General features: G+C 37.7%; 1 protein-coding gene across 2 annotated transcripts in view; it reads left to right on the forward strand.

The window, feature by feature from the left end:
* The window catches only part of AKT3 (AKT serine/threonine kinase 3), a 146555-nt gene that overhangs the window by 116987 nt on the left and 4637 nt on the right, over positions 1-24931 (forward strand). For both annotated transcript variants that reach the window (XM_085300603.1, XM_085300604.1), the window contains 3 exons: positions 8242-8456; positions 11893-11980; positions 22972-23074. In XM_085300603.1, the coding sequence (XP_085156729.1) occupies positions 8242-8456; positions 11893-11980; positions 22972-23074 (406 nt within the window). The remainder of the gene's footprint in view (positions 1-8241; positions 8457-11892; positions 11981-22971; positions 23075-24931) is intronic.

The raw sequence follows: 24931 nt of genomic DNA on the forward strand, positions 1-24931 counted from the left end.
ATCACTTACTATCCTTTAGTGTTCCACAATGTGTCATCTTATGTGCCTAAGTCATCAACAATGTTAGTAATTTGAATTCTAGTATTTTTGGCAACTTGGCATTGCCAACAGGGCCCTGAGGTGAATATGATGGAACATGGACAAGGCAGGGTATCCACACTAGAAAGAACATCATTTGTTTGCAATCACCACTATCAAGATCAAAAGACAGGAAGCATTTAGATGAGAGTATGAAAAAACTAATGCTCAGTTACACACATGGAAGAGCTGCCGCAACACCAGAGTTGCTGTGTTGCTATAAGCACAAAAGTTAGACTTTCTCCTGAAGCCAGATAACCAGTGATGTAACGTGAATTTGAATTTTCATGCAATCTGGCTAATCTCACCAGACACAAAAACTAATTGTCCACATGCAGTATCAGACTTCTCAAGGGGAAATATGTAACAAATATACAAAAATAATAAAACAAACAAAAGACTAGAAAACAAATTAGCTCCATATTGCCTGTAAATAAACTGCTGTATTCAAACCAGAACTTTAAAGCAGAAGGCAATTTTCTAACAAAAACCACATTTTTGTATAAAAAAGTAAAAGTTTCTTATAAAGGCTGTCTCGGTAACATTGTAAGTTTAAAACATTTGTCATTAATTTTCATTTAATCAATGCAAATACTATTTCCGTCTCAGTAGAAGTCTTTTGTTTCTGTGAAAGCAATGGAAGATAAAACAAAAGTTGAACAAATGCTGTTTAACGTTGGTAAATTTCAAAATCTTTTCAGCTAAAATGGCAAGCAACCAGAAAGAAATAACACAATATTATCATTATTACTTCTCACACAAGTTTTGCATCGTATAGTAGTACATGTTATGGAGACTACTGCTAGTGCAGTGATAATTGAGTTAGGAATAGATTCTCAGTTTTTCTCACAATAGTACCAAACTGGTGGAGATATCAGAGACTGAATCTTTTTGTTTTCACTTGTCTCCTCTGAAAGGTATCTGTTAATTCTGCAATAGAGATGTATTACCCAGTTGGGGTTTTTTTGGTCTGTTGAATAGATTTTACTTTTGAGGAGTTTTTTTTCTTTTTTTTAACTTTTTTTTACTGGGGTAGGTCAGTGTTGCCAGTGATGTCTTAAAGAGTCCTTTGCTAGGATACTTTATTCGTGTGCAATAGCTTGACTTTTGTTTATCTTAAATTCTGTTGAAGTCACAGTTTCTTGTAAGAGGTTGAACAAACTGACTATTCCAAAATTGAGAAAAACTACCTGGAAAAAACAGAGCAGTAATAGAAAACTCTTCCTTTACTGAATTCTCAGGTATCTATTTCCCAGAACATTTACAGCCTTGACAGTTTTTCTTTCCAGCTCTATAGAATGAAAGCAATCAGTATCAGTTCAAGTGATTTTAACTGTAAAAGCAGTAATACTTTCCCTGATCATACTAAAATACAGTTATAGTAGCTAAATTTATATAATAATAGGCAATCGTAGCTTTCTTTGAATGTCTGTTTGTATAAAAAAAGATGTGTATTACCTTTGTTCATTGGTATTAGATTATATACTTTCTCATTGTTGCAGCAGTTACCACATTTGATATAAAGTTCTAACAAATATACTTTTTAACTTTTGTTGAATAATATGTGGGTGAATATTTGTTAGCAGACCAACAACTGTAGCAATGAAAATGTGTGAAGGGTTACTAGGAATGCTTAAGGAACATACACTCCACCTGAACTGTAAGGTTAATTGAAAACAGTTTTTTCCCCTTAAATTAACAGTGCATTGGTATATCCAAGTTCTCAGTTTTCTTTCACAACATAGGTGTGCAGACAATTTGTTTAGATATTTAAATCTTTTCCCATCTGTTCTGTCAAAATTATTGATTGAGCAACAAACTATTTGTGATGTCCTATCAAGAATGTCTATACCTAATGTATTAAGACAAACCATAACTAGGTCAAAAAATACAATTGCCTTTCCAGTAAGTTATCTAGCACAAAGTACAAAAATGAGGTTTTGATAATACTCTTTTAAAGATAAAACCCAATAGTAATAAGCATTTGTAGAAAACTGACGACGAGTTGTATGAAGCCTTTCATTTTCAAGGCTGTAGCTATATTTGTCTAGGTTTGTGAAGTTCGGGAGTTGTAGCAGCTTTTGGTGACCTGTTGGAAGTACTTTTGTTAAATGTGTGAATTTCTAATGGATAATCAGAGAAAGCTTTGAGAGGCTGCTTATCAGAGATGTTTATTTTCAAGAAGACATACTAAAAGTAAAATCAGTGGATTTTCTAAATTTTGGCTCAGTTTGTTTCTGAGACAGTCACAGCTCACCCAGTGTACCATTTCTGTTATTATTTGAAATATCAGAGAACCATAGTTTCACTGAAGTCAAGGGTAAATACATAATTGATTTCAGATGGTCCCAAATTTCACCTGTTGTACTGGCTGCTAACTTTCAAAACAAAAAAGTTTCTTCTGACAACATCCTGTTAAAGCGTTGCACATATGTATATTGACTTATCTTTGGCTGACTCATTTAATCACCTGCTTCCCAAGTCTCTACCTCAGCCCTTACAAACAAACTTTTGCAAACGTGTCTCAAGTTGCTGCAGCCCAGAAGAGGGAAGTAGTACATAGCAGCCCAATAAAAGTCTGTGAACAATGTTCCTGTGGTAAACATATTTAAAAAGGTTTTGGCTCTAGCTACGGAAGAAATAAAGAGCCAATATAGTAAGAGAGATATTTGCAGTAGATTTTAGCATAAAAATTGAATGAACATCAAATTGTGTTGATTGTATATTTGATTCTTAAAGGGATGATGTTCCTAAACCAAAAGACACTTGATAATGTGTAGATTGATAAGCCTGATCATGAAAATCTACAACCACTAATGAAGCAGAGGAAGAACTCTTTTTAATTAATTTGCTTTCTGGAAAAGAGAAGACTTGCAGTGGCACTAAAAATGTTATTAATGTTTTCTAATCCATAACACTGGACTTCTCGCAGTGGAGGGTAGTATTAGAGGATTGCTTTTAGCTGATAAATGGCAATACAAGATTTTTCTTTGAACCTGTGAGCAACGTGAATTGTTATGTATGAGGGGCAAGACACATTTGTACCACTGCGATCTTAGCCGCACAGCAGTGTGTTGATGCAGCTTTAGCCGTCATGAAAGCAAAATTCAGTTTGTGAACTGGATTGTGAATTATGCATGTGTGGCTTGATGGGCTTTAGTGTGTCTGTGAACCACCACCCCATCACACACTTGGTCATTGCTACTGCTGGCTTGGCAGAGCCCACCAAGGGCAAGCAGGCGGTGGTCACTATAGCATACTTTTTCCTTACTGTTGCAGTTGGTTATCCTTGCTATCCCAGTAAATTTTAGAGAGAATTGGGAATGGCATTCTAAGCCATGAGGAACTGTGGCATGGACTATATTTAATGATACATGTGCTGTTTAGTTTGCTTTAAAATATGCAGTTGTTTTCTATATTTTTATGTCAAATTTTTTGAGATTTGATACCTCAGAAATACAGCTCCTAACTAATGAAACAAATGCTGTTATAGCTAGTGTAGAGCTTTCTGTATAAAATAAATATAAGAGTTGTGTTTGGTTGCCTTTTGAACACAATATAAATGAAAGTTTTAATGTAAATAAATAGCTTTCCCTTAGCTGAAATGATAATATTGTCCAGTGCCTGTAAAACATCCATAAAAGCACTAAAGTACCTGCATATGCCTGGAAGCAGATGCCTGACTAATGTTTCTTGGTTGTTAGAGAGTATGTATGTTACTTAACCTCTTGTATGTTTATCTAAAACTGAAAAAATACAAACCTTTGCAACACCTGTGCAGATTTTTTTTAAAGCATCCATATAAACCCAGACAGTGTCTTCTTTTAATTATTACAGATGTAGGTGTATGTTTTAGACAAAATCAACACCCATAAAAAATGTAATAGTTTAAATGCAGAAATTAATTTATGCCCACTTTGGAGCCCTTTTATAATGGCAGAATGCTTTAAAAAGATGCCGGTTGGGAAGAGAATCAGGCCCTTAATCTTCCCTTGATAAGGTGGCTGTTGCAGCTGTGTGTGCGCAGGACTAGCCGGGAGAGGCGGCTTCAGTCCCTTCTGTGCTGCGAGCTGCAGGGCAGAGCCTGACAAGCATTTCTTCCTGTGGCAATGCCAGGTTAAGCCCCCCTTGCCCTGGATGCTCCACTTCTGTGACTGTGCGGTGACTTAGGTCAGAAAACTTAACCTGGGTTAGAGATAACCCTGGGCGAAACAATCAATATTTTAACATTTTTTTTTAATACCACTCTAGTCTCTGATCCAGTGCGTTGCATAGTTTTAGCAATGTAAGTGAAGTGTGGTGAGGGAATAGGAATGAGAGCATGAATTAGGGTGGCACCATGTCTAAAAGAAGCAGTTGTTGAACTACAGCCTTAATAGCAAATGGAATGAAATTACCCTCAATTAATAGAACCGCTGGCCATTTTTTGATTTTTTTTCTTTTGTATAGTTTATAGTASCATCAAAACTGAACCTTAGTCAGCCTACCTCCTGCTTCACTAGACCCTGGGAAGTCATTTGTGTGCAGTGATGATGTGATCATGTAAAACAGGGATGAGTGAATATAAATGTTGCCCGCACACTGAAGTTGAATCACACTAGACCTGTAATCTCCTGAAACCTCATTTAGATCTTGACTTGGTCATTGGGATTTTTGGAAAACTGAAGATGAATCAACAGAAGTCATATACCTGAATGATTTGGCTGTTGCAACAAATTTTGAGGGAAGAAGCATGTAACTTCATCTTTACATCATGAAGATACAGCTGACTGGAGTCAGCTGTACTCAGTAGAGTTGCTATTTCTGTAACTTCAGTGTTTGTGCAATTCCTCTGTTTGGTACCCCTAGAAAATATTAATATTTCGCTTTGTAACACGTAAAAGAATAGTTCAACTTGTGCCCTATGGGTTGAGTTTGGTGGGCCTGCTATATTTTTTACTGTGACCTTAAAGGGACTTGGTTGTTAGGGTAGTGTGCTCACTTAAGGAAAGGTTGTTATGTCCATACAGGAGAACAAGAATTGACTGGAGATGATGGAGGCAACAGCATGCAAAGTCCATACAAAGTTCCCACAGAGTCTGTGCGTTGGCAGGTGTTGGTGAGCTATTGCTCACTTCCTGTCCTCATGGCCTGAGAAGGATTTCCTGAAAGCAAGTATCCATCTCRTGGTACAGAAGAGATTGGATTAGTCATAGGTACCAAGCATGCTACTGTGTCATGTTTCTTCTAGCACTGAGCTGAAGCTTTCTTGACCTATATACATTATAATTAAAAGCAAATCTCTCAGATCCAAAAACTGAAAAGGGTTCTGTAGTGCTAGGGTGGTATGTATGTTCTCRTGCTTACTCTCATTGGATTTGATCATTAGGAGTTAGTGGGCTCCAGCACTTCCATTGACTTCTGACAGTCTGCAAATACCAATAGAGACTCTTAGCACCAGTAGGRGTAGGGATGACTTGAAGAAAACAAAATTGTGTGTATTTACATTTGGTGCATTATGCATGAATTTATTACAGTTATATTAAAATGAGCTGAGATGCATTACTCTTTATTTATACACTTTTCAGAACTATTTTCCTTTTGCCTAAACTAAACCCTTTTGATGCTCTTTCTTCTCCGGCTGGCTGTAAACCAGGTATTTAAACAAAAATAAAGAGTTGCCAGTTTTGCCAGCTGGGGATGAGAACCCGGCTGGTGATACGCAGGTTCGGGAGGCAGTTAATCCAGCTTTTATGCTTTTTTATGATTTTATGTAAAAAGAGGTTAAAAATCACATTTGGCTCTTTCTTTGTACCACTGTTTTGTGGCTGTTGTGGGAATGCAGCAAAAGGTTGCTCATACTTTTTATTATTATTAGGTAAAGTCCTGCATAAATTAGGTAAAGCCCCAGATACAGTTCGCTTCAGCTATTGGCCATGTGATTTGCCTTGTTTGAGAATGAAAGGTTTTATCTTCCCATTGCCTATTTTATAAGTCTACCCCTGCCTCACAATTTTATTCATTTTACTATCTTCAAAAGAAAAGAATATCCACCAGTACAAATAGGGGTAATGGTAAACAGTGATAATACGTTAAATAGAATAAAAACATTATACATTTTTCTACAGCTGAAGACATGGAGATTTAAAGATGTTAAGTGTCACAGATTTCATATACAATTTTTCAGCAAATAGCTTGCAATATGCTCAAACTCATAAAACATTTAATTAATTTTACAATGCTGGAGTTATTTTAGTTAGTTTTGTCATATGTACTTATTCAGATAATTTGTTGTATTTTACGCTTCCCAAAATTTCACCCTTTATTTGGAAATATCAATGATGTAACGAGTCTGTGTGTTTTGGCACAGTTGTAAATAGTATGTGTTAATGTGTTAATATTTATGCTTTTTAATCTTATATACACAAGAGGRATTTATAATACACTTCTTTTCATCATATTTCTTCTACTATTCSTTAAGGAAAGTGAAAACCGAATTTGACTGCATTAATTACTACTGGATTGTCAGAATTGCCGTGCTGGATCAGACCGTGTTTTGTTTCTGCTAGTAGCACGTACCAGATGCTTCAGCACAGGCTTGGGTTTACTGGGGGACAAAAAGCAGAGGCGGATCAAAGGGCTGCGCGCCCCTCGCTAGGGCTGGCCAGGGCCGCGCGCCCGTCCTCGCGCTGCGCGGGGCCGTCGGGGCCGCTGGGCGTCCCGCGTGGCGGAGGGCTGGGCCTGCCCCTGCTTCGGCGGGAACCGCTGGAAGGCGGCGCAGGCCGCTTAGGGAGTCGTAGGGTAACTGCGCTCGCAGGAACATTTATTTCTGGTCCGCGTTGGTTAGGGTTGCCTTATTCCTTAAAGCCCGGAGGCTTTACTACCTGTCACCAGGTTTTCACGAGGACAGAGGGATGATTGTTCGTGTGTGCCCACCTCCTCGTGGGGCGCTGAGAAGCGCTTGGCTTTGCTGGCTGCCTGTGACTGTGTTGCAAACAGTGTTGTTTTCTGTTAACTCTTTTTAATCACTCGTGCTGCCTGTCAGGATCTAGCTTTTAATGATACAGAGATCTGTAAAATTCCTTATAAATATATTCCAGTTGGATTAGGTGCATTTCTCTAGTCTCTGTTACTGTTTACTATTAAAATTTGCAATTTACTGTTTTGAGGTTTTTGCCTCTTTAATTTATCTTTCTGCAGCAAATACTAGCAATTTAGGCACATGCCCTCTGTGTTACCACTTACTAACTTCTGATTGTTGCTTTTCTAATTGCTGTATCCTTTTTCAGTGAAAGGATATGACATGTTAATAGTAATTTTACAGAACATCTGAATCATATACATATATATATATGCACACACACACAGAGTACCCTTCAGTTTCCTTACTGCTTATGGTTTCATTATAACTATATTATGCTGTTATGTTGTCTCCATTTCTATAATTTCATATATAGATGTATTAAAGTCAAGACATACTGTTTAAATTCCTTATTCTGATTCTGAATGGGGCTGCTCGTAGAGGAACGGTGGAGTAAGTCATCTTTTAGGCATGTAAATATTGGAGACAATCATATTTCTATGCATTAGCACAGTCTGGCTGTTTTGGATTTCTTCGTGGAACATAATGGAACCGTCAGGAGCTCTTAATAGAAACAAAGATTATAAATGAATAACTTACCTTAATAAGATTAAGGTGTTTCTAAATGTCAGTCTTTATTCTTACTAGTGGGATAAGGAGAGAGGAAGTGATGGAGCAGGGTGAGTGTTTCACTTTCTCCCCGTGAGGAATCTGACTGAGGTAGCAGTGCCAGTAGATTCAATGTCTCTCCCTAAAACTATGTACATTATAAAAGGGGTCGTAAAGTAGGACATAGGAAAGAGGAAAATGCAGTAATGATCATTTGGGGAGGGGACTTTCTCAGCCTTATATTATGCTTGTTTCTGATGAATTACACTTGGAGTAACAATACAATTCCCAGTATCTCTGAAATTTTAGCTATCTGCAGTGTATGGATTAGTACTGCAGTTGTGTATATCAGATCTGAGTTCTTGGAGCCYTTGTTGCACGCTGCAGAAATAAAGTCTTAAAAGTACACTCATAAAGAGACGATCCAAATAGACTGAAATGATCATGTCTGAAATACCATACATCTTTACACCTGGTTTTGGTTTCTGTTTTAGGTGTTGGAAGATAATGACTATGGTCGTGCAGTGGACTGGTGGGGATTAGGAGTTGTCATGTATGAAATGATGTGTGGGAGATTACCATTCTACAACCAAGATCATGAGAAACTGTTTGAACTGATACTAATGGAGGACATAAAATTTCCTCGAACTCTTTCTGCAGATGCAAAATCATTACTTTCAGGCCTACTGATAAAAGATCCAAATAAGCGGTAAGTGCAGAAGAACGTTAAGGACCTAGTATCTTAATTTTAACTTTAAGAATTTAAAGTGATTTACTTGAGTGTATAGGAGATGGCCATACGCAGCAACAGACAGAACAGGCTGCACCAGGGCTGGGCTGAACCATGTGGCTGGCAACCTGCCTCTGAGTTGCCCAAAGTCAGAAGCTGCTGAAAGCAGGCTACTGACAAGACGGAATTTTACTGGGAGCTACCCATGTCCCATAGACTGTAGTTTAATGCCTGATGTTAGCTTATGCTTTCCACAGCAATAGGAATTTGTATCAACCTGGAAACAAAACCTTCCATTAAATACTTTTGTGTAAGTATTAATGAAATTTTGATCATTGAAAGCTACTTACTAGGTGACTAGGGGCACAGTGACAACTGTGTAATAGTGTTACGGCTTTATATTCTCTAGATGATACAGTTTATTTAGCAGGTAAGATGCATAGCAAATCTTGTGAGTTTTGCTTGGCACATGGATGGCAGTTTGGAAACRCTTATATTATTATACTAACGAACTGTAAGTATTTGTGCATTATAAAGGTGGTGCATTAGTGAGTAATAGAAATTTTTAAACTGAAGCCTTGGCAAAGCCCTATTCAGGTRTAGCACATGGTCCAGGATTAAAGTTTATTGCTGCTATGGAAAGGCACTGGTAAGGTCTTGTCCGAGGGGGAAAAAAGGAAGCAAGTTTGGTACATATACTTTTTCTAAAGTAAGTATTTTTAGACTTAAGCGATGATGATTTGAAACCTATGCCTGACATTGTATTTGGAAGATTACTTTGAACAATGCACACTATGTATTTCCCATTCAGCCTAAACCTGAAAAGATGCCTGTGTTTGCTGTAAAATATTTTTTAAAAAAGTGTTCTGTTCCACATGTTTTATTCTCCTTTGTAGGTAAAACTTGCCATATATAGTTGCTGCATTAAAAAAGTGGAAATTTGAGACTGTAGGCTGCTAAGTGAAATCACCTTGTTTCTTTGTTCCTTTTTAATTGTAAGCACTAAATTAGTTTTGGAGAGTATGACTGACTTGTCCCTGAGTTGGCTATAGTATTGAGGGACTACCCCAAATTGTCTTGGAAGTGATCATGCCTGAAGACATTAGAAGGCTTCCTGCGCACAGCTGTATTTTATTAATAACACATAGTTAGATCACATATTAGGTCACATAAACTAGAAACCTGTTAAGTAATATGCAGATCTTCTGAGCCAGATTTAAATACAAAGGTTTGAAAGCAAATACCACCAACTGCTGCCTGTGCCCATTTGTGGTGGGCTTTTTCCTCCAGTTCTGTTTTCTAGGCCAGCCATCTTCCAGTGACTCCCTGTGCAGGACAAGCAATGTCCAGTTCTCTCTCGTTCCAGAATAAACCTCTGTGTCAGTCAGTGAGACGTGCCTTTAGGTTGCCTCTTTGGCCCACGCTCCCTGCTCCTCTTGGGAGTCTCTCAGCCTGTTTTAGGAGCGCAGGATTCCTTCTGTCTGTCCATCTCTCCTTTCTAGCCTCCCTCCAATGCAAGTGTGTACTCAGGAAGTTCTCCCTAGCTGCATGTGCTCAGTGGTGCTCAGGGCATGACCAGTGACCCCATCGCTCTGAGGATCCACTTGCACCCAAGCGCAGCAGCCAGGGTAGCACAAGCAGTCAGCCTTTCTTTTGCTGCCCAGCAATGTCCCTTTTCACTAGATACACAGTAGTAAAAGCAAACTCTGAAGAACCAACAAAAGACATGGAGACTCAAATGAAAATCTGTTACTGTAGCAACTTCTAATGCACTTTAGTCTCTAAACAATTTGACCCATCAAATATATTAACCTTTAGAATGATAAAGATACWTGCCTGTAATTAATTTGTGCAGACAACAGTGTTTATGAAAGGCTTATGTTTATAAGCTTATTCATATTCAAGTTCTGGTGTTAGCTACTGATAAATAGGGGGGAATACAGAGGTTAAGTGGAGCTCAGCTTTTCTCTGAACAGCTGGATAGGAAGATACTGAGAGAAATCTGGAGACTGCTGGGAGGTAGAAAAATTTACAGTGAATAATTGGGAAATAGAAGGAGAACRCTGCTTTGAAATGAGAATAACTTCATACCCAGTTACTACAAGACTGAGGTAGAGGTCCAGAATACTTTTTTTAATTTGCCAGCAGAATATTAGCAATACTAGGTTTTATTTTCCTTGGTTATGGGAATTACTGCTGATTGCAGTAAATACTTCCGAGAAGAATTCATCTTGCTTAAAAGGTTGCTTTTTAAAATTTTCTTTATATCTTTGATAGTTCCTTTTAATGAAGCACAAACTGCCTACATCATTCTCCCTGCTAATACTTGACATGTATGAGTTCTTTGTTAAGATTTAGCTGCATCTTCTTGATGTTAGATGGTGGGACAGCCTGACTCAGAGAGAATTTATATGACCGCTGAGCAATCCTAACAGTTCAGTGCTTTTGAAAGAGGCAGGGGTCCCATCCTTCATCCCCTGTCCTGGGTGTATGGCTCTGTCTCTACCAAAAGCAGCTCAAGGGAGTTCACTGACCTCATTGCTGAGTMAAATTTGACTTGCTAGAGCACTAGAAAACTGCCTGTTTGTTCTTGCGTTTTCATTGCTGGGTTGGGTTCCTCCCAGGTTAGTGAGTTGAATCGTCCCATAGAGTCCAGTGAGTACCACAGTCAATGGCAGGGATGCTGTAGCTGGAAGGGAGCGGGGAGAACTGCAGGCAGGGCTAGGACCCTCCTCCTTTCGGCAACGGTGACCACTTACACAAGCTCAAAACACCTTGGCAAGTTCACCCAATGCAGGAGGCTGCTATCCATGGCATGGGATTCACTTCCTGAGATGATGTGCCAGAGTCTGGCTTTGGCAAGCTACAGGCCACAGTGAACAGTGTGGTTATTTACAATGGCCTTTAAATAACCTTCTCAGCAGGCCTACAATTTATTAATTTATACTAATTGACTCAGATTGAGACTATTTTATGGTAATTGGTTAATTGTTACAGCACCCAGATGCAACAGCAGTGAACATGGTATAAAAATGATGTGTGAATCATTATAGATTCCGTGCCTGGCATCTCCTTGGCAAAATTTTGTGTCAAGGTTGTTGGGTTGGTTTTGATTTTTAATAGTGCCAGAATGTTAGTTGGTCTTTCAAGAAAACTAAAGTTAAGTATGTTTCTAAAACAGATGAATTACRAAAAAGTTTGTAATGAACGCTGAATAATCAAATAGAATAGAATGTTGTTCGGATACTTTTGTTACCATTTTTTTCTCTTGACATCACTGGAATTTCATATTAAACAGGAGAGAATTGTTCCTGGCTGTTAAAAAATAAATGGTCACTTCTCTAACAATCACAATAACATAGTCACGCTTTAAAATAAAGCTTGTATAATGTGAAATGTTTTCTTCTCTCCTCAGACTTGGTGGAGGCCCAGATGATGCAAAAGAAATCATGCGTCATAGTTTCTTTGCTGGAGTAAACTGGCAAGATGTATATGATAAAAAGGTATGTCTTTATATGACATTGAATAATCTGGTTTCTGCAAGATGGTGTCAGTTGATAGTCATAGGACTATTACTTTCTGAAGCTATTCATGTTTTTCTTTGCTGTTTTTCATATCAGTAGAAATGAATAATTATTCTAAACAAGGACAAAATTATTTAAATTTTTGTTTTTCATTAATAATTTGCCAGTGGACCAAAAATAAGCTTTGCMAACCAAACTGAACTCAGCAAAGATTTTCTGCCTATTATTTACACGTCCAAGGTTTTTCTTCCCTTTCTTCTTTCTGGGTCTTCAACAGAAAGTAGGTGTAGAAATCAAGATATGTGAGAAACTGTAAAGGATGTTTTTCAGAACTATCTTTTTACTTACGCCTTTTCTTTGTCTTTATAGAAATATGAAATTGGAATGACTGAAAGAGATTCATAGCAAAAATCTACTTTCTGATTATTTGTATTTAAGCAGAAATTTTTTATCAAACTAACTTTTAAAGAARTATCTAAGCGAATTAAAATAGCAGTAAAATACTGAGCTAAAACAACTTGTAGAGAAAGAGGGTACCAGAGATTTAATTTGAGCAGTATTGTCTCATTCCTCRTTCTTTTTTCCTATCATGATCAACGCTTTCTGGATGGTTTTAGAAAATGAAGTTATYTTTCTTAGTAGTGAAACTCAATTTGACTTAATTTGTTTTAGATACAGATGTAAATATCTTAGTACTTTGGTAACTATTTACTTATTATGAACACCTGCTATTTTGGTCTTTTGCTGTTTCTCTGTTCTGTTCTGTATTAAGATCTTTTCCTGTTTTTTTTCCAACTGTTTTATATTGTTAATCTTCCAGTTGAACCATGTGACTTTAAAAGATAGATTTTTCTCATTTTTTGCTTTGTTTAAATAAAAGGAAAATGGAAGATGTATGAATGAGCAGAATATGTTTGTGCTGCAATGTAAAGACTGTTCTTCAGTTGTTAAACTGGCATTTTCAAACTGTGTGGTTGATGTAGGTGTGATATTTCTCTGACAAATACCAGAATTGGAATAAGAATTTGTATATTATGATAAAAATATGATACTATCTGAAGTTACTTGATATAAGCTTAAGTGTGATTTTTTTKCCCATGGCTCTGTCATGATATCTTGAGAAACTTCAAAATAAATAAATAATCAGAATAAGTATATTAATCAGATTTCTTCGTGAGGTCAGCCACTGGTGCTTGTGTAAGAACGTTGTATAGAAGTACTTCTGTGACAAAATCAGTTGCCAAACTTATTAATACAAGGAGCTAGGAGTGGATGAAAAAGAAAAAGCTCTCAGATCATTCTTCCTCTGTTGAAAAAGATTTCTTTAATTACTTCTCTAATTACTTCAGAATTCTCAATTCTACACTCTGCTCAACATTACTTTTAGTTAAGAAAATACAGATTTTCTTAACAYTTAAGCACATGCTTCGAGTCTTTCCAAATCAAAAGCCAGTGTTTTTCACTAAGGATCTGATCTTGAGCTATTAAAATCAGTGGAGATATTTTACTTTTATATAAATACAGGTATTTTGCTTTCCTGTGCATGGAGGTGGGTAAGACTTATAACTGGAGCAACTGTAGTCATACACTGTTTATTTTATCCACTGCTGCTTTGAGAAACTGAATTTGCTAGTAAAAGTGAAGTGTATGTCCTCAGTTGTATAATGAACTTTGAGGATTTAGGATATTGAATATTAACTTTGAGATTAGGGATTACTTTTGGGCAGTATTGGCACACAAGTGTGTTTTTTATGGAAAAACATCACGTTGAAATTATTCCTGACAGTACTTTTTTCTGTTTAATTCAAAATTACTTTTATTCCTATTGTAAAACCATTCATTTGGTTGTTTAAAATGATCAGTCACTCGTTCTGCACACACAGTTTTATCAATTTTGAAATATGAAAAGAATATAAGACTCTGAAATGTAAACTTTAAACRTAATCATATGATTTATGAACTTTCACTGAGGTTTTTTTATTGTAAWGTTTGTATCAATGTTTTTGAGGTTTTATAATGTGATATAATTTCTAAGACAACTCAGAAGGAATATGCATCAAACAAATTGGATTTTCAAAGATTTATCTTAGGCTTGCCTCTGTTGTTGTTGCTGTTTATTATCAGTAGTACAGTATTCGGTAGTAGGGTCACTTGATGAAATTTATAGTTGATCTAATTATTTGCATAGTAAAAACATTTCACAGTATTTTTGTCTGAAGTTTATGCACCATGAAACTGTAATCTTCTGGCTATGTTTCAGGAATGTGTTTCTGTTAGTAATGAAAGAACTGAAGTTCATATTTGGATTAATGGAAACAAAAATATTGTGTATTATAAATAGTTCCTGGGGGATAGTATTGTATATGTGCACRCTATGCTATTTTGCTGCTAATTTTATCAATTTTACTAGAGATAAAATATATCTCTGAACTTATTAGGTTATTACTTTACTAATGTGAGTGAAGACAAAGTTGTATGTCCACAAACTTAGAGGCATAGATGCAACAAACAGTAGCTTGGTCAGGTCAAATAGGTCCAAATGGTCAGGTGGAATTGCTAGCTCTCTGATACTGCTAACTAATTAAACTAATTCGGTGCTACACAGTGATAATAAAATGTTGCATGGTACATTAAAGCAGAGAAGATCATTGCCTTTAGATGATAAATGTGTAGCAGTTAGCATTTGTGATCATGTATATTTATTTCTAGCAGCAAAAAATGTGAGGGCATTTGAAAGAGAGCAGTCTGTGCCACATCCTTCCTGTGATTGTCTCAGCCCCGATGARTCTTTATCTCTGTGCATGAGTATGAGAAATTAAATAGTTCAGCAAACTCTAAAAACTTCAAAAGCCTGTATATTTCTAAATAAAATATTTGTTTTATTTTTAGCTAAAATCATAAACCTTTTTGGCATTTTTCTGTTATTTAAGAACTGTTTCAGAATATTTTTCTTCGGGTTTGCAAAAATATTCTTAAATTGTTGTATGTTCTGTCTAGGGTCTTTTGCTGAACAAAAAACACATGAGAATTAATCTAGGGGTGGGAATTCAGGTATGTCTTCAGGCRCGCAGCCTGATGTCAGTGGAAATCCAAACGCGGCTTTCCTCCTGCGTATAACACAGATGAAATGAGAAAGAAGCTGACGCGTGTCGTCTTCTGATTTCCAGTAATATCTGATTATCCCTGAAGTAAATTAGGGAGTACTAACAGAGTTATCCCCCGGACGTAGCACAGGGAGCAATAACAACTGGGGAGGGAGTAGCGGCACGTGGCCGTAAAGGTTAAAGCTAACGTGTCTGACCTTGCTGAAGACTGCAGGAGGAGCACGCAAGACGGCACGTATCTCAGTGTGGAGCCAAGCAGCTGCAAGAAGCTGTTCCCCTTTCCCCAGCTTTGACTACCTTTGCTTTACTGAAGACACAAGAACAGTAGGTCTTGAGATCCTGTGGTTAAAGCTCTGTGTTCAGACCTGGCAAAATCTGCAGTATAACTGTAATCTTAAATCCATGTTTAAGTGCTTTCCTGTATTAGATTTTAAGGGAAGGGAGAGGAGGGAAATAAGAAAATTGTTTTTTGGCAATTCCTATTTGAGTCATGCTATTTTTGTGCAATTATCTGCACTGCCAGTAAAGCTCGGAGAGGTGACCCRTGTTACTGTTGCATCATTGCTGTGCAAGGTAGTAAAAAGATCAGAAAACTGCTAACCAGTCTGATCTTTTCATTTGTAGTTTCCAGCGATGCTTTGAAATATATACACAAACGTAGTGATCAGGTACCACCCCCAGCTGCTTGCCTTTGCGGAGAGGAAGTTATTGTGACTGCGGTCCTGGGGGTTCCCGTTGGTCTTCGTTGTGTCAGCCACTTGGACAACACACAGGTTGTCCATGGACAACAAAAACTAACGCAGCCCGGTCTCCTGTGGGTTTGTGTCCCTCCACCACAGCAGTGCCAGCTCTCTCTCGCTCTTGCTGTCTCAGACACTTGCTACCCCACAGCACCCGAAGCTCYCTGCCCCGGTGCGTGGGGTACTGCCGTCTCCCTGCCGCGCTGGGACCGCTGCCTGGTGAGAGACTGGCTGGTCAGCGCAGTCCAAATTACTGTCTTCTCCTTTGGGGAAACTCTCATTTGAGGGCATGGGGGAGTGTCCTTCCTCAATAACTAGTTTTAGTACTGCTGTGGGAATCATCTGTGTATCTAATCTTTTCCCCACTGTGGTGCAACCGTCCAACTGTTCAGGATTTCTTAGGTGAGAACATACAGATTGACAGGCTACATAATCTCATCAACTTTGGTAACTGACCTCAAGCCAGAGCCAGAGTAGAAAAGCATTATTGCTGTTAAAGAAAAATCAGTATTTTAAGGATTTATATATTTTTAATTAAAATAATATCATTGATGATCTGTTGGAAACTTTGCCTTGAAATCTTTCTACTTACTAGAATACTTTTCTTCCCATGCACTCCTATTCTGCTAATGTTAAAAGACAGAGCTAAAGTTTTCTATTGTTAGTATTTTTAAGGTTACCAAACATTTGCTTTGGAGGGAGGATAAGTGAAGCATAAGAGCAAGCACATATTAAAAAATATGAAAGAAAACCTAGCAAATTGCAAGACAGTGAGCATTGTTGGTGTCCTTTTAAAGTCAGTGAATTTCAGTTTATGTGAAAACACACTTTTTCTACTCGGAATGTCATTTAATAAGTTAGCTATTTTGTTAGTACAAATATTTTTTGAACTGTGAAATCTATTTATGAATTSTGATGTGTTCTCAGCAGTTACAGCTGAGTGTGCTTGGGACAGGATGAGAATGCATGGCTGTATTTCAGTGATGTGACCCCCTTTTCTTCTCACAGTATAATTTATTTTTTCCTCCTTTCTGATTTGGCTAATTTATGTCTTCTGTTTAATTCTGGAAGATAACAGTTTTGCCGTATTGGCAACACAGTTCTCCAGGAAAGTTTAAGATGGATGAAAGTCTGRTTTCTGGGTATCAGTTTATTAACTTAATTAACAATACTGAATTATCTTTTATAGCCAGAAAGAACATTTGATAYGGTTTTTTATATATGTCAGTCTTGGGTAATAAACTGGTTGGAAACTTCTGAAATAGAATGTATGATGACAATACAAGACATTATTGAAATGTCTATCTTGTAGTTATTTTTATACAACATTTTTGAAATTCATAAGCTGTGAGAAGAGTAGAAATCATATCTCATACATTGTAATTTATCAATAAAGAAGAGATGGAACATTGAGATGGAACCTTTTTTTTTTTTTAATTAGACAACCCAAGATGTCATATTGAAGTTGAAACAAAAGTAAGATTTAAATGGTTATTCCATATGAATAAATACTGGAACTGAACAACCGTGCCCACTCTCTTGATATTTATGTGATACATTAAAAATTAGTGTGCTTGTGAGTTTTGATATTCTAATCTAGTTTATTTAAAAAACTTGAATAATTCAGTGGGTGAGGTGGATAGCTGCACTACTTATTCCTGTAACACTTCATCTCGGAGTACATTTTGGCTGCAGTCTATTCATAGAGTTCAGTTTCAGTGGTATGGAAAGAAAATTCCTTTTAAATTAAAAGGAGAAGGAAAATCAGATTGACATTCTTAAGGGTCATATTTTTCATTTGGCAGTTTGCATCGCAGTTGCTTGGAAGCAGACTCAGCCCCTTCTCATTCAACACCAAGACAAATGATTACTGTCATCTACTGGATTATCTTTGAGTTAATAACATTAAATATTTTCTGCAATATTGAAGTATTTGTGTCGTTGGTTTAGTAAGCTCTAGAAAGCTCAGGGTGTGTCATATGGTTTTTTTAGCTCYACATAATCGTAATAGTGAGATATTGTCCTTACCCTTAATCCTCTGCCTATCCCTCCCTTTTCCTCCCCCAGGATGCATGGCAAGTTGCCCAGGTCTTGAACTGTAGAAAAAGTGGTGTTTCTCAGTTGATGCCAAATGGAAATACTGAATATAATACAGATTATTAAGAATTTAATATGGCTTCTTCTGTTATTTCTAATATCAGGCCTTGGAAATGACTGGGGCAGATTCAGATCGACAGATAGGAATTAAATTGGATTTGTTTATTAAACCTCAAATCTTAGAGTTGTAAGTTAACACTAGAGTTTAAACTTTTCTTTCTTTAGTTTTACTCAGTGACACACACGCACGTATGTGTATGTATATGTGTGTGTTTAGYACACAAACATAAAAAGAAAAAGAAAAACCATGTTTCTGATCCTTGAATTGTTGAATCCTGAAGATGTAGTCTCCTGCCCTGCTGGGCAGTGGGAACCGAGCAGGGTAATTCTCGCACAAACAGGCAGAGCCGCTGCATAACCAAAGCTCACGTTACAGCTTTTGGACACATGTTATTGTGTGTGTTGTTCTCTGCTCGCGTTATTCCTTTTGGACTTCGGATTTCTTGGATCAGAAGTGGAGAAAAGCTGTGAAGATAGCAGCCAGTTACCATTTCCTTGTGGCATCATGAAATGCCACTGGGTATAGATAGATGTCTTCGCGTTGTGATCATCAGGGCTGTAGTGAATACTGTGTTGTGCAATATTTTGTTCTTTGTCACTGAGCCTCGGAGCTTAAAACTCCTTTGAGATGTATGAGGAAGTTTCTCAGTTATTATTCAGGCTCTGTTTCAGCGTAAGTGGTTATCTCTGCAGTGGTTGCACCTTACTCATGTTTCTGATAGCCTCATTATAGCTAAAATTTCTGGAGATTTTACTTTCTGTTTTTAAACAAAATCTGACGACTAATGAACAAAGGTGGCACCCCTCCAAAAAAATAATTGCCAAGTTCCCGTAGCATGGYCTGGCATGTTGGTGACATGGCTTACAAAATCTGTCTCAAATGAACGGTTCTGTCTCTAATCTCCTGAATGTGTTGTTGAAGTACAGTATCCCTCTGTGTACACTTATGCACATCATTTACACCATTTTCTATGCTTCATTTTATGTGAAAGGTTGTTAGGAAAGGATTTCTTACTGCATTTCTCTCGTTTTCTTCTGGAGGTGGTGCCCAAGGTCCATGTGCCAGTTCCTCATTTCTTGACGAGAATTCTGCAGGAACTGGTAAATTATTTTTAGAGGTTCTCCCTTTAAAGCTGGGAGTATGTCTTGAAAGTATAGCAATTATATGGAAGATTTTTTTTTATTTGGGGAGGGGGTAGTGTGCATGTGGAGGCAGATCAGGAGTTTCATGTGTTATGCCAAAAAGATTTTCGAGACAGTTGTTTTTGTGTAGGTGGAGTAGGACAGGTCAGCAGGAACGATCCCCGGCTCTAGCCATCCTCACAGTTGTGACGGTGGAAATGATACTGTGAGGGAACAAAGCAAAGTATATGGAAAGAATTAGAAAGCCTTCCTGTTGCTCTCTGTTGGGTTGTATTTGTACATCTTTTTCTCAGCTGCCGTTTTCTCTTTTCCGTGGATTGTCTGTCGATGTATGTGAAGGTATAACTTGTGTAAACAGCAACATAAGCTGCTGGTGAGAGCTACGTAGCTGCCCTATTTGTTATTACAGTCACGGAAGTCTTCTACTGCTTTTAATGTCTAGAATATGAAAGATACTTCCGTAAGAAGAATGAACCCCGGAGCACCAGTGAAGCACTTTGTATCGAGTGCCTTCCCTTCCAGTCATAGCCTAGGGGGTTGTGCATTTTTCTTGTATTGCTGCTGCTGTTGCTATTTGTTCCTTAAGAACCATATAGTACTGAGCTCCTTTCACAACAATAAAGTTCTCAAAGCGTTTTCATAGCCATTACTATTTCGGATAACTGGAGGAATCATGGGGATGATGGGTCCTGATGGGATTTAGCAGATAGAAAAGAGGGAGAGAGGCAAAACCACCAGTAAGCTGTTAGTCAGCCAGTAAGTTCTTAAGGAAGAACTTGTCAGCTAGTGCATTGAGACCTTTTCCACTTTCATTTTTACATGAAAAGTTGTAGTTTTTATGAGTTGGCATTTTGATTTAGGATGATGAAGGGACTGAGCATCTGCCATATGAGGAGAGGCTGGGAGAGCTGGGACTGTTCAGCCTGGAGGCAAGGAGGCTGAGGGGGATCTGATCAAGGTGTATAAATACCTGAAGGGCTGGCGTAAGGGAGACCGAGCCAGACTCTCCTTGTGCACAGAAGCCTAGCAACAGGGTGAGAGGCAATGGGCCCAACACAACTGAAACTCAGGGAAATTGTGCTTGACCGTAAGGAAACAGTTTTCTGAGGGCGACTGAGCACTGGTGCAAGTTGCCCAGAGAGGTTGTGGCATCTCCATCCATGGAGATACTCAAAAGTCGTCCAGACATGGCCCTGAGCAACCTGCTCTGGGGGACCTTGCTTGAGCAGGGGGGGTGGGACCAGCCTGCCAACCCTAGCTATTCTGTGCTGGGGGAAAAAAAGTAATCTGGAAAAAAAAATCCTAATCAGGGAAGTAGTAAGATTGTTCAAATTACCTGTAACTTATTATCTAATGGATTTTTTTTCATAATGAACATATCTAAATTATTTACCTCAATTTTTGAGAACTGTAAGAGTGTCTTGTTAAAGAATGTGCAACAGTGGTCACTTGAGTACAGTATGCAGCTTGGCTTTATGGCATCTTTGGGGTGTTTTTCTCTTTAATTATAAAGGTTTTCTCTGAAATACTGGGAAAATGAGAATACTAGAAAAATGGCAGTCTGGGATGTTTTCCTGCAGTAGTTTTTCTGTGGAATTCAGTGGCGGCTTTGCAGGGAGACGTACAACTTTGGACTGCCATTTCTTATAATAGTGTACAGAACTGATTGGGATGGCCATGATGCATGCAAAAGATAATTTTCTGAAAGTGCAGGGATTTGTACATTAAAAAGGAATCCTCTGTTTTCACACACTTCATATAGCTGGATTTATAACTGGAAGATTCTGATGATGATGAGTTTAGATACCTTTAAATCTCTTCAATTGAATTTAATTTTATAAAAGTATTATCATTTTTTGCACCATTTTAGGTATATATAAATGATAGACTATTAATTGTTAGATTTTTGATCAAATAAAATATAGCTCTTATTGAAAAGAGTCAAACTGTTGAAAGAGAAGATAATGCAGAAGGATTGCCGAGGTGCGTCCTGGAATGAGTGACAGCAGAATCTGATCCTGTGTCCAAAGAACGACACAGCTCCCTGATGCATTCTTTATGTTGCAAAGTATAGTGAAGACATTTTCTCCAGCTAACTCAACTTTCACCTTACCAACTGTCCATTTAATATGTCCTATGTGAGAAAGGAACATAAGAAGAATTGTGTGGCAGTCTTAAACCTGTATTTGAAAACAACATCAGTTTGTGTGTGAATTAGTAATGACAGTAAAAATGAAAAGGGTTCTGTTTGTGTGTATGCACTTAAGACATGCTTTTAAGTTTTTTTGTTGTTCTGAGGGGAGTTGGTTATGTTTTAAGTGTCCCATTTATAAACACTTTACCAGATTTTAATATTTTCTTCTTTGCATCCTCTCTCCTCAGAAAACCCTAAACTGTAAACTAGTAGAAATTATAATAAATAATTGTCTGATTAGAGGTCTACAGTGAAGAGCACCTCACTGAAAGAGTTCTTCCTTTGGCTGGTTTTGCAGAATTACATATTTACAGATAGGATAGTCCCGATCTGACAGACTTGCATGTTTTGGATGGCTCCATTTGTGGAGTGTGTTGTCTCCTTTGGTTAATGCTGCAGCCCAAAGGTTCTTCTAGCCTTTACCACCTCATGCAGCTCTCTCCAAGCTGTACAAAAAAAGTCTTTAAAATGTGCACTGAATATAAGAAAATAATGAAGACTCCTATTATTGTGAAAAATTAGCTGSAAAAAGAAGAGCTAATGCAGTATATATCTTGAAAATCATAAAAATGCGTCTAGTGCRTTGAACCTGTTGGGGAGGGAGGTGTTTAATTATGGTTTTGCTTCCTTTGCTGTGGAGTACGTTAGCAAATTGAATTGTTTGGTGTTAGCGTTCTTCAGCTGAGGAGATTAATAACATAAAATTAGTGAAAACCACGCAGTAACTCTGACAGTATCAGTAGAACCATGACTTAACTTCTTATATAAAAAGGGAAATTGATACATAGAACAAAACATCACTCCCYCTATGAATTGTTATATATTACACCCATACTAAACTGCTTTATAGTTTTGGACTGACGCAATACAATTTCAGTTTTTAATTTTCCTAGTGAACCTGCCTTCCAGTTTTTAACTGGCCTGTAGACTATACTTTCGAAGGAGAAAGTGGGTAGAAAGACTGATGCTGAAGTGGGGTAAGGAACTCCTGCCCGTAAGCTGCAAACTGATACTAGTAATTTGCTGTTGGGAAATACTGCACTACTGTGCAAGAAGTAAGTAGGCTTTTAGAAATCCAGAAATGCTGTATTCACAAAAATCACTTAAGCCTCAACTGACCTTTTTCAAATTGAATTTTTTTTCGTATTTACATAATTTATTTCAAATGTAAGTTCAGATGTAGGCCTTGATGCTGCAGAAAGTGTATCTTGCTTACTGTACTGCCTGTGTAGTCCCTTTTGCCTTAGCTTAATTTACCAAACAGTTCTGGTGAAGTAACTAAGGATGCCTTTGCCTGACAGGTACATTGATAATTAGAATGGCATGAAGAATTTGTAGGTAATTACCTTTATGTAACACAATTTATCCAAAAATGATGTGAAATCTGTACTGGGAATTTATCAGTATTCTGTTATTAGCTAGATTCTAAGCTAGTATTTTGGGGAGCGAGACAGCTCCAATGACTTGTATCTGTTACCAGAAATCAGAGACTCAGCTGCCTCTCCGTGGACCCTCTTACAACCAATTCCTAGGTCTAGGGACTGGGCAAAAAGATTCCTTATTTCTGTTCCTTGTAGTAATTTGGCTGGCTTCAGTTATAATAATTTGGTTTTGTTTCTTGATCCTTTTCAGCTTGTACCTCCTTTTAAACCTCAAGTGACATCTGAGACAGACACCAGATATTTTGATGAAGAATTTACAGCTCAGACTATTACAATAACGCCGCCTGAAAAATGTAAGTTAGAATTTATGTAAGCATAACTTCAAAATGATCAGTTTATTATGAAGTATTTTGTAAGGTGTTTTTGTTTAACTAAAAACTTTTCTTGCCATTATCTGTAAAAATCATATACATATGAAACATGTAAGAGTAACTGTCAGTGACAGTGCACCTTTCAAGTAAGAATAATTACACAGCTTTGAATATTTGATCAGTCAGTTTTTTACTTAGCTCACATGTGGGTTCATAATTCTTTATTTTAGGGAAAACACCAGTTCATCAAAGTGCTTAGAATATAAACCCCACTTTTAGCATGTGGAAACTGCTTCTGACCTAGTGAGTTATTTAAATTTTGTGCGTTAAGCATATTTTAAAATATTTTGCAGACCAAAAAAAGAGCGTCAGTTGCCAGAGAGAAAAGTAGTTGTCCCTTATGTAGATACCCATTACTTGAAAACGAAATTTACTATCAATCCCATGTGTCAGTAGAGCTCTTAAAGAAGATTATTAATAAAGATTTAAACGTTGCACTGAGTCTTCTGCAGACCTTCTTTGTGGGAGTGAATTTAACTTTATTGCAGTTTTTATTTTTAGACATCTTTTGCTACACATACAGGAATCACGATCTGATCAGCGAAGCTTAGGGCTTAACAGAGTTACTATCAAACCAGTGTTAAAGAGTAGTTAAAATCCTGCTGTTGAATTCTTGAATGAATTCGCTTTCTAAATGAGATGAATTTTAAATTGGGGGTGGGGAGACGATCATAAAGGTAGATGGTAAATGATACAGGGGAAGTTGATTACGCCCTCATAGTACTAGCTCAGTTTTTGGTGTTGTAGGCTTCTGAGATTTCAGCACAGTTTTCTGTTGGTGTATAAATCGGGAGTATTTTCTAGGTTTTGTATTTTTAGTGTTTGAACACACCAATTTTAAGTGATTTTTAAGTCCTCTTGGTGTGAGAAAAAAAAACCTTTCTTCTCCCATCTGTCTTACTGAGGATTTGTTCAGATTTGTAACTTGAACAGATTTTGTTTAAATTGGATTAACTTGGAGAGTATTGATACAACATTATAAAATGATGATCTCTTAAAACTCCACGCGTGCAGTGAGAATGGCTATTAATCCTTCCGAGGCTGAAGTGGCAGAAAATACGCGGCCACTCCCAGGACGTCAAATTTGTTGCGCTYGGAGCGGGTGATTAGCACCAACCTAGCGACGCGATCTTAAAACTCCCTGCCTTGGCCTCAGATAACGGTGTGGCTGCTGCAGCATGAACCTTAGCGCAAGCTGCAACCCCGCCGCAATCCAAAGGAAAATACCGGGTGGTTYGCGGCGGCCACGCGGGGCTCAGCTGCTGCTCGGCTCGTAGGAGAAGCCGTCGCGCCTGCCTGGCCGCAGGCCGYGGCAAGTCACGTAACCGGCAGCGCAAAGGTGAATTTTCTCTTTTGCCACGTAGATCTGGGAAACCGCTGTAATTTTTAGTGAACTGCGGTGGTTCCAGGATCACATGGGGTCTTCCCTTTTCTCAGATGTTGCAAATAATAGGTAAAAAAGGTTTGTTGTGTAATGGGTTTTGATTTAAAATCCACAAGGAATTGTATTACTTAGAATATGAGATCATCTCTGCCTGGTGCGATTATGCAGAGCAGGGTTAAAATGACTTCTAGGGATGGAGGTCTGATAACTATCAGAAAGTTACTATGGAACTAAAAAATCTTGTCACTGATCTTTTATAGTTACAGAAATAATTTTCAGGAAATTGACTCTTTTTTAGATCACAAAGTTTAGAAAGTCACACTAAGTAAAAACTGATAGGGAAAAAGAAACAAACATGCTCTGTACATTAACATAAATTTATGGTGTAAAAGTTG

This window comes from Rhea americana, unplaced genomic scaffold (genome assembly GCF_003343005.1).
Source record: "Rhea americana isolate MKP2758 unplaced genomic scaffold, rheAme1 scaffold_166, whole genome shotgun sequence".
In the NCBI taxonomy this organism is placed as follows: domain Eukaryota; kingdom Metazoa; phylum Chordata; class Aves; order Rheiformes; family Rheidae; genus Rhea; species Rhea americana.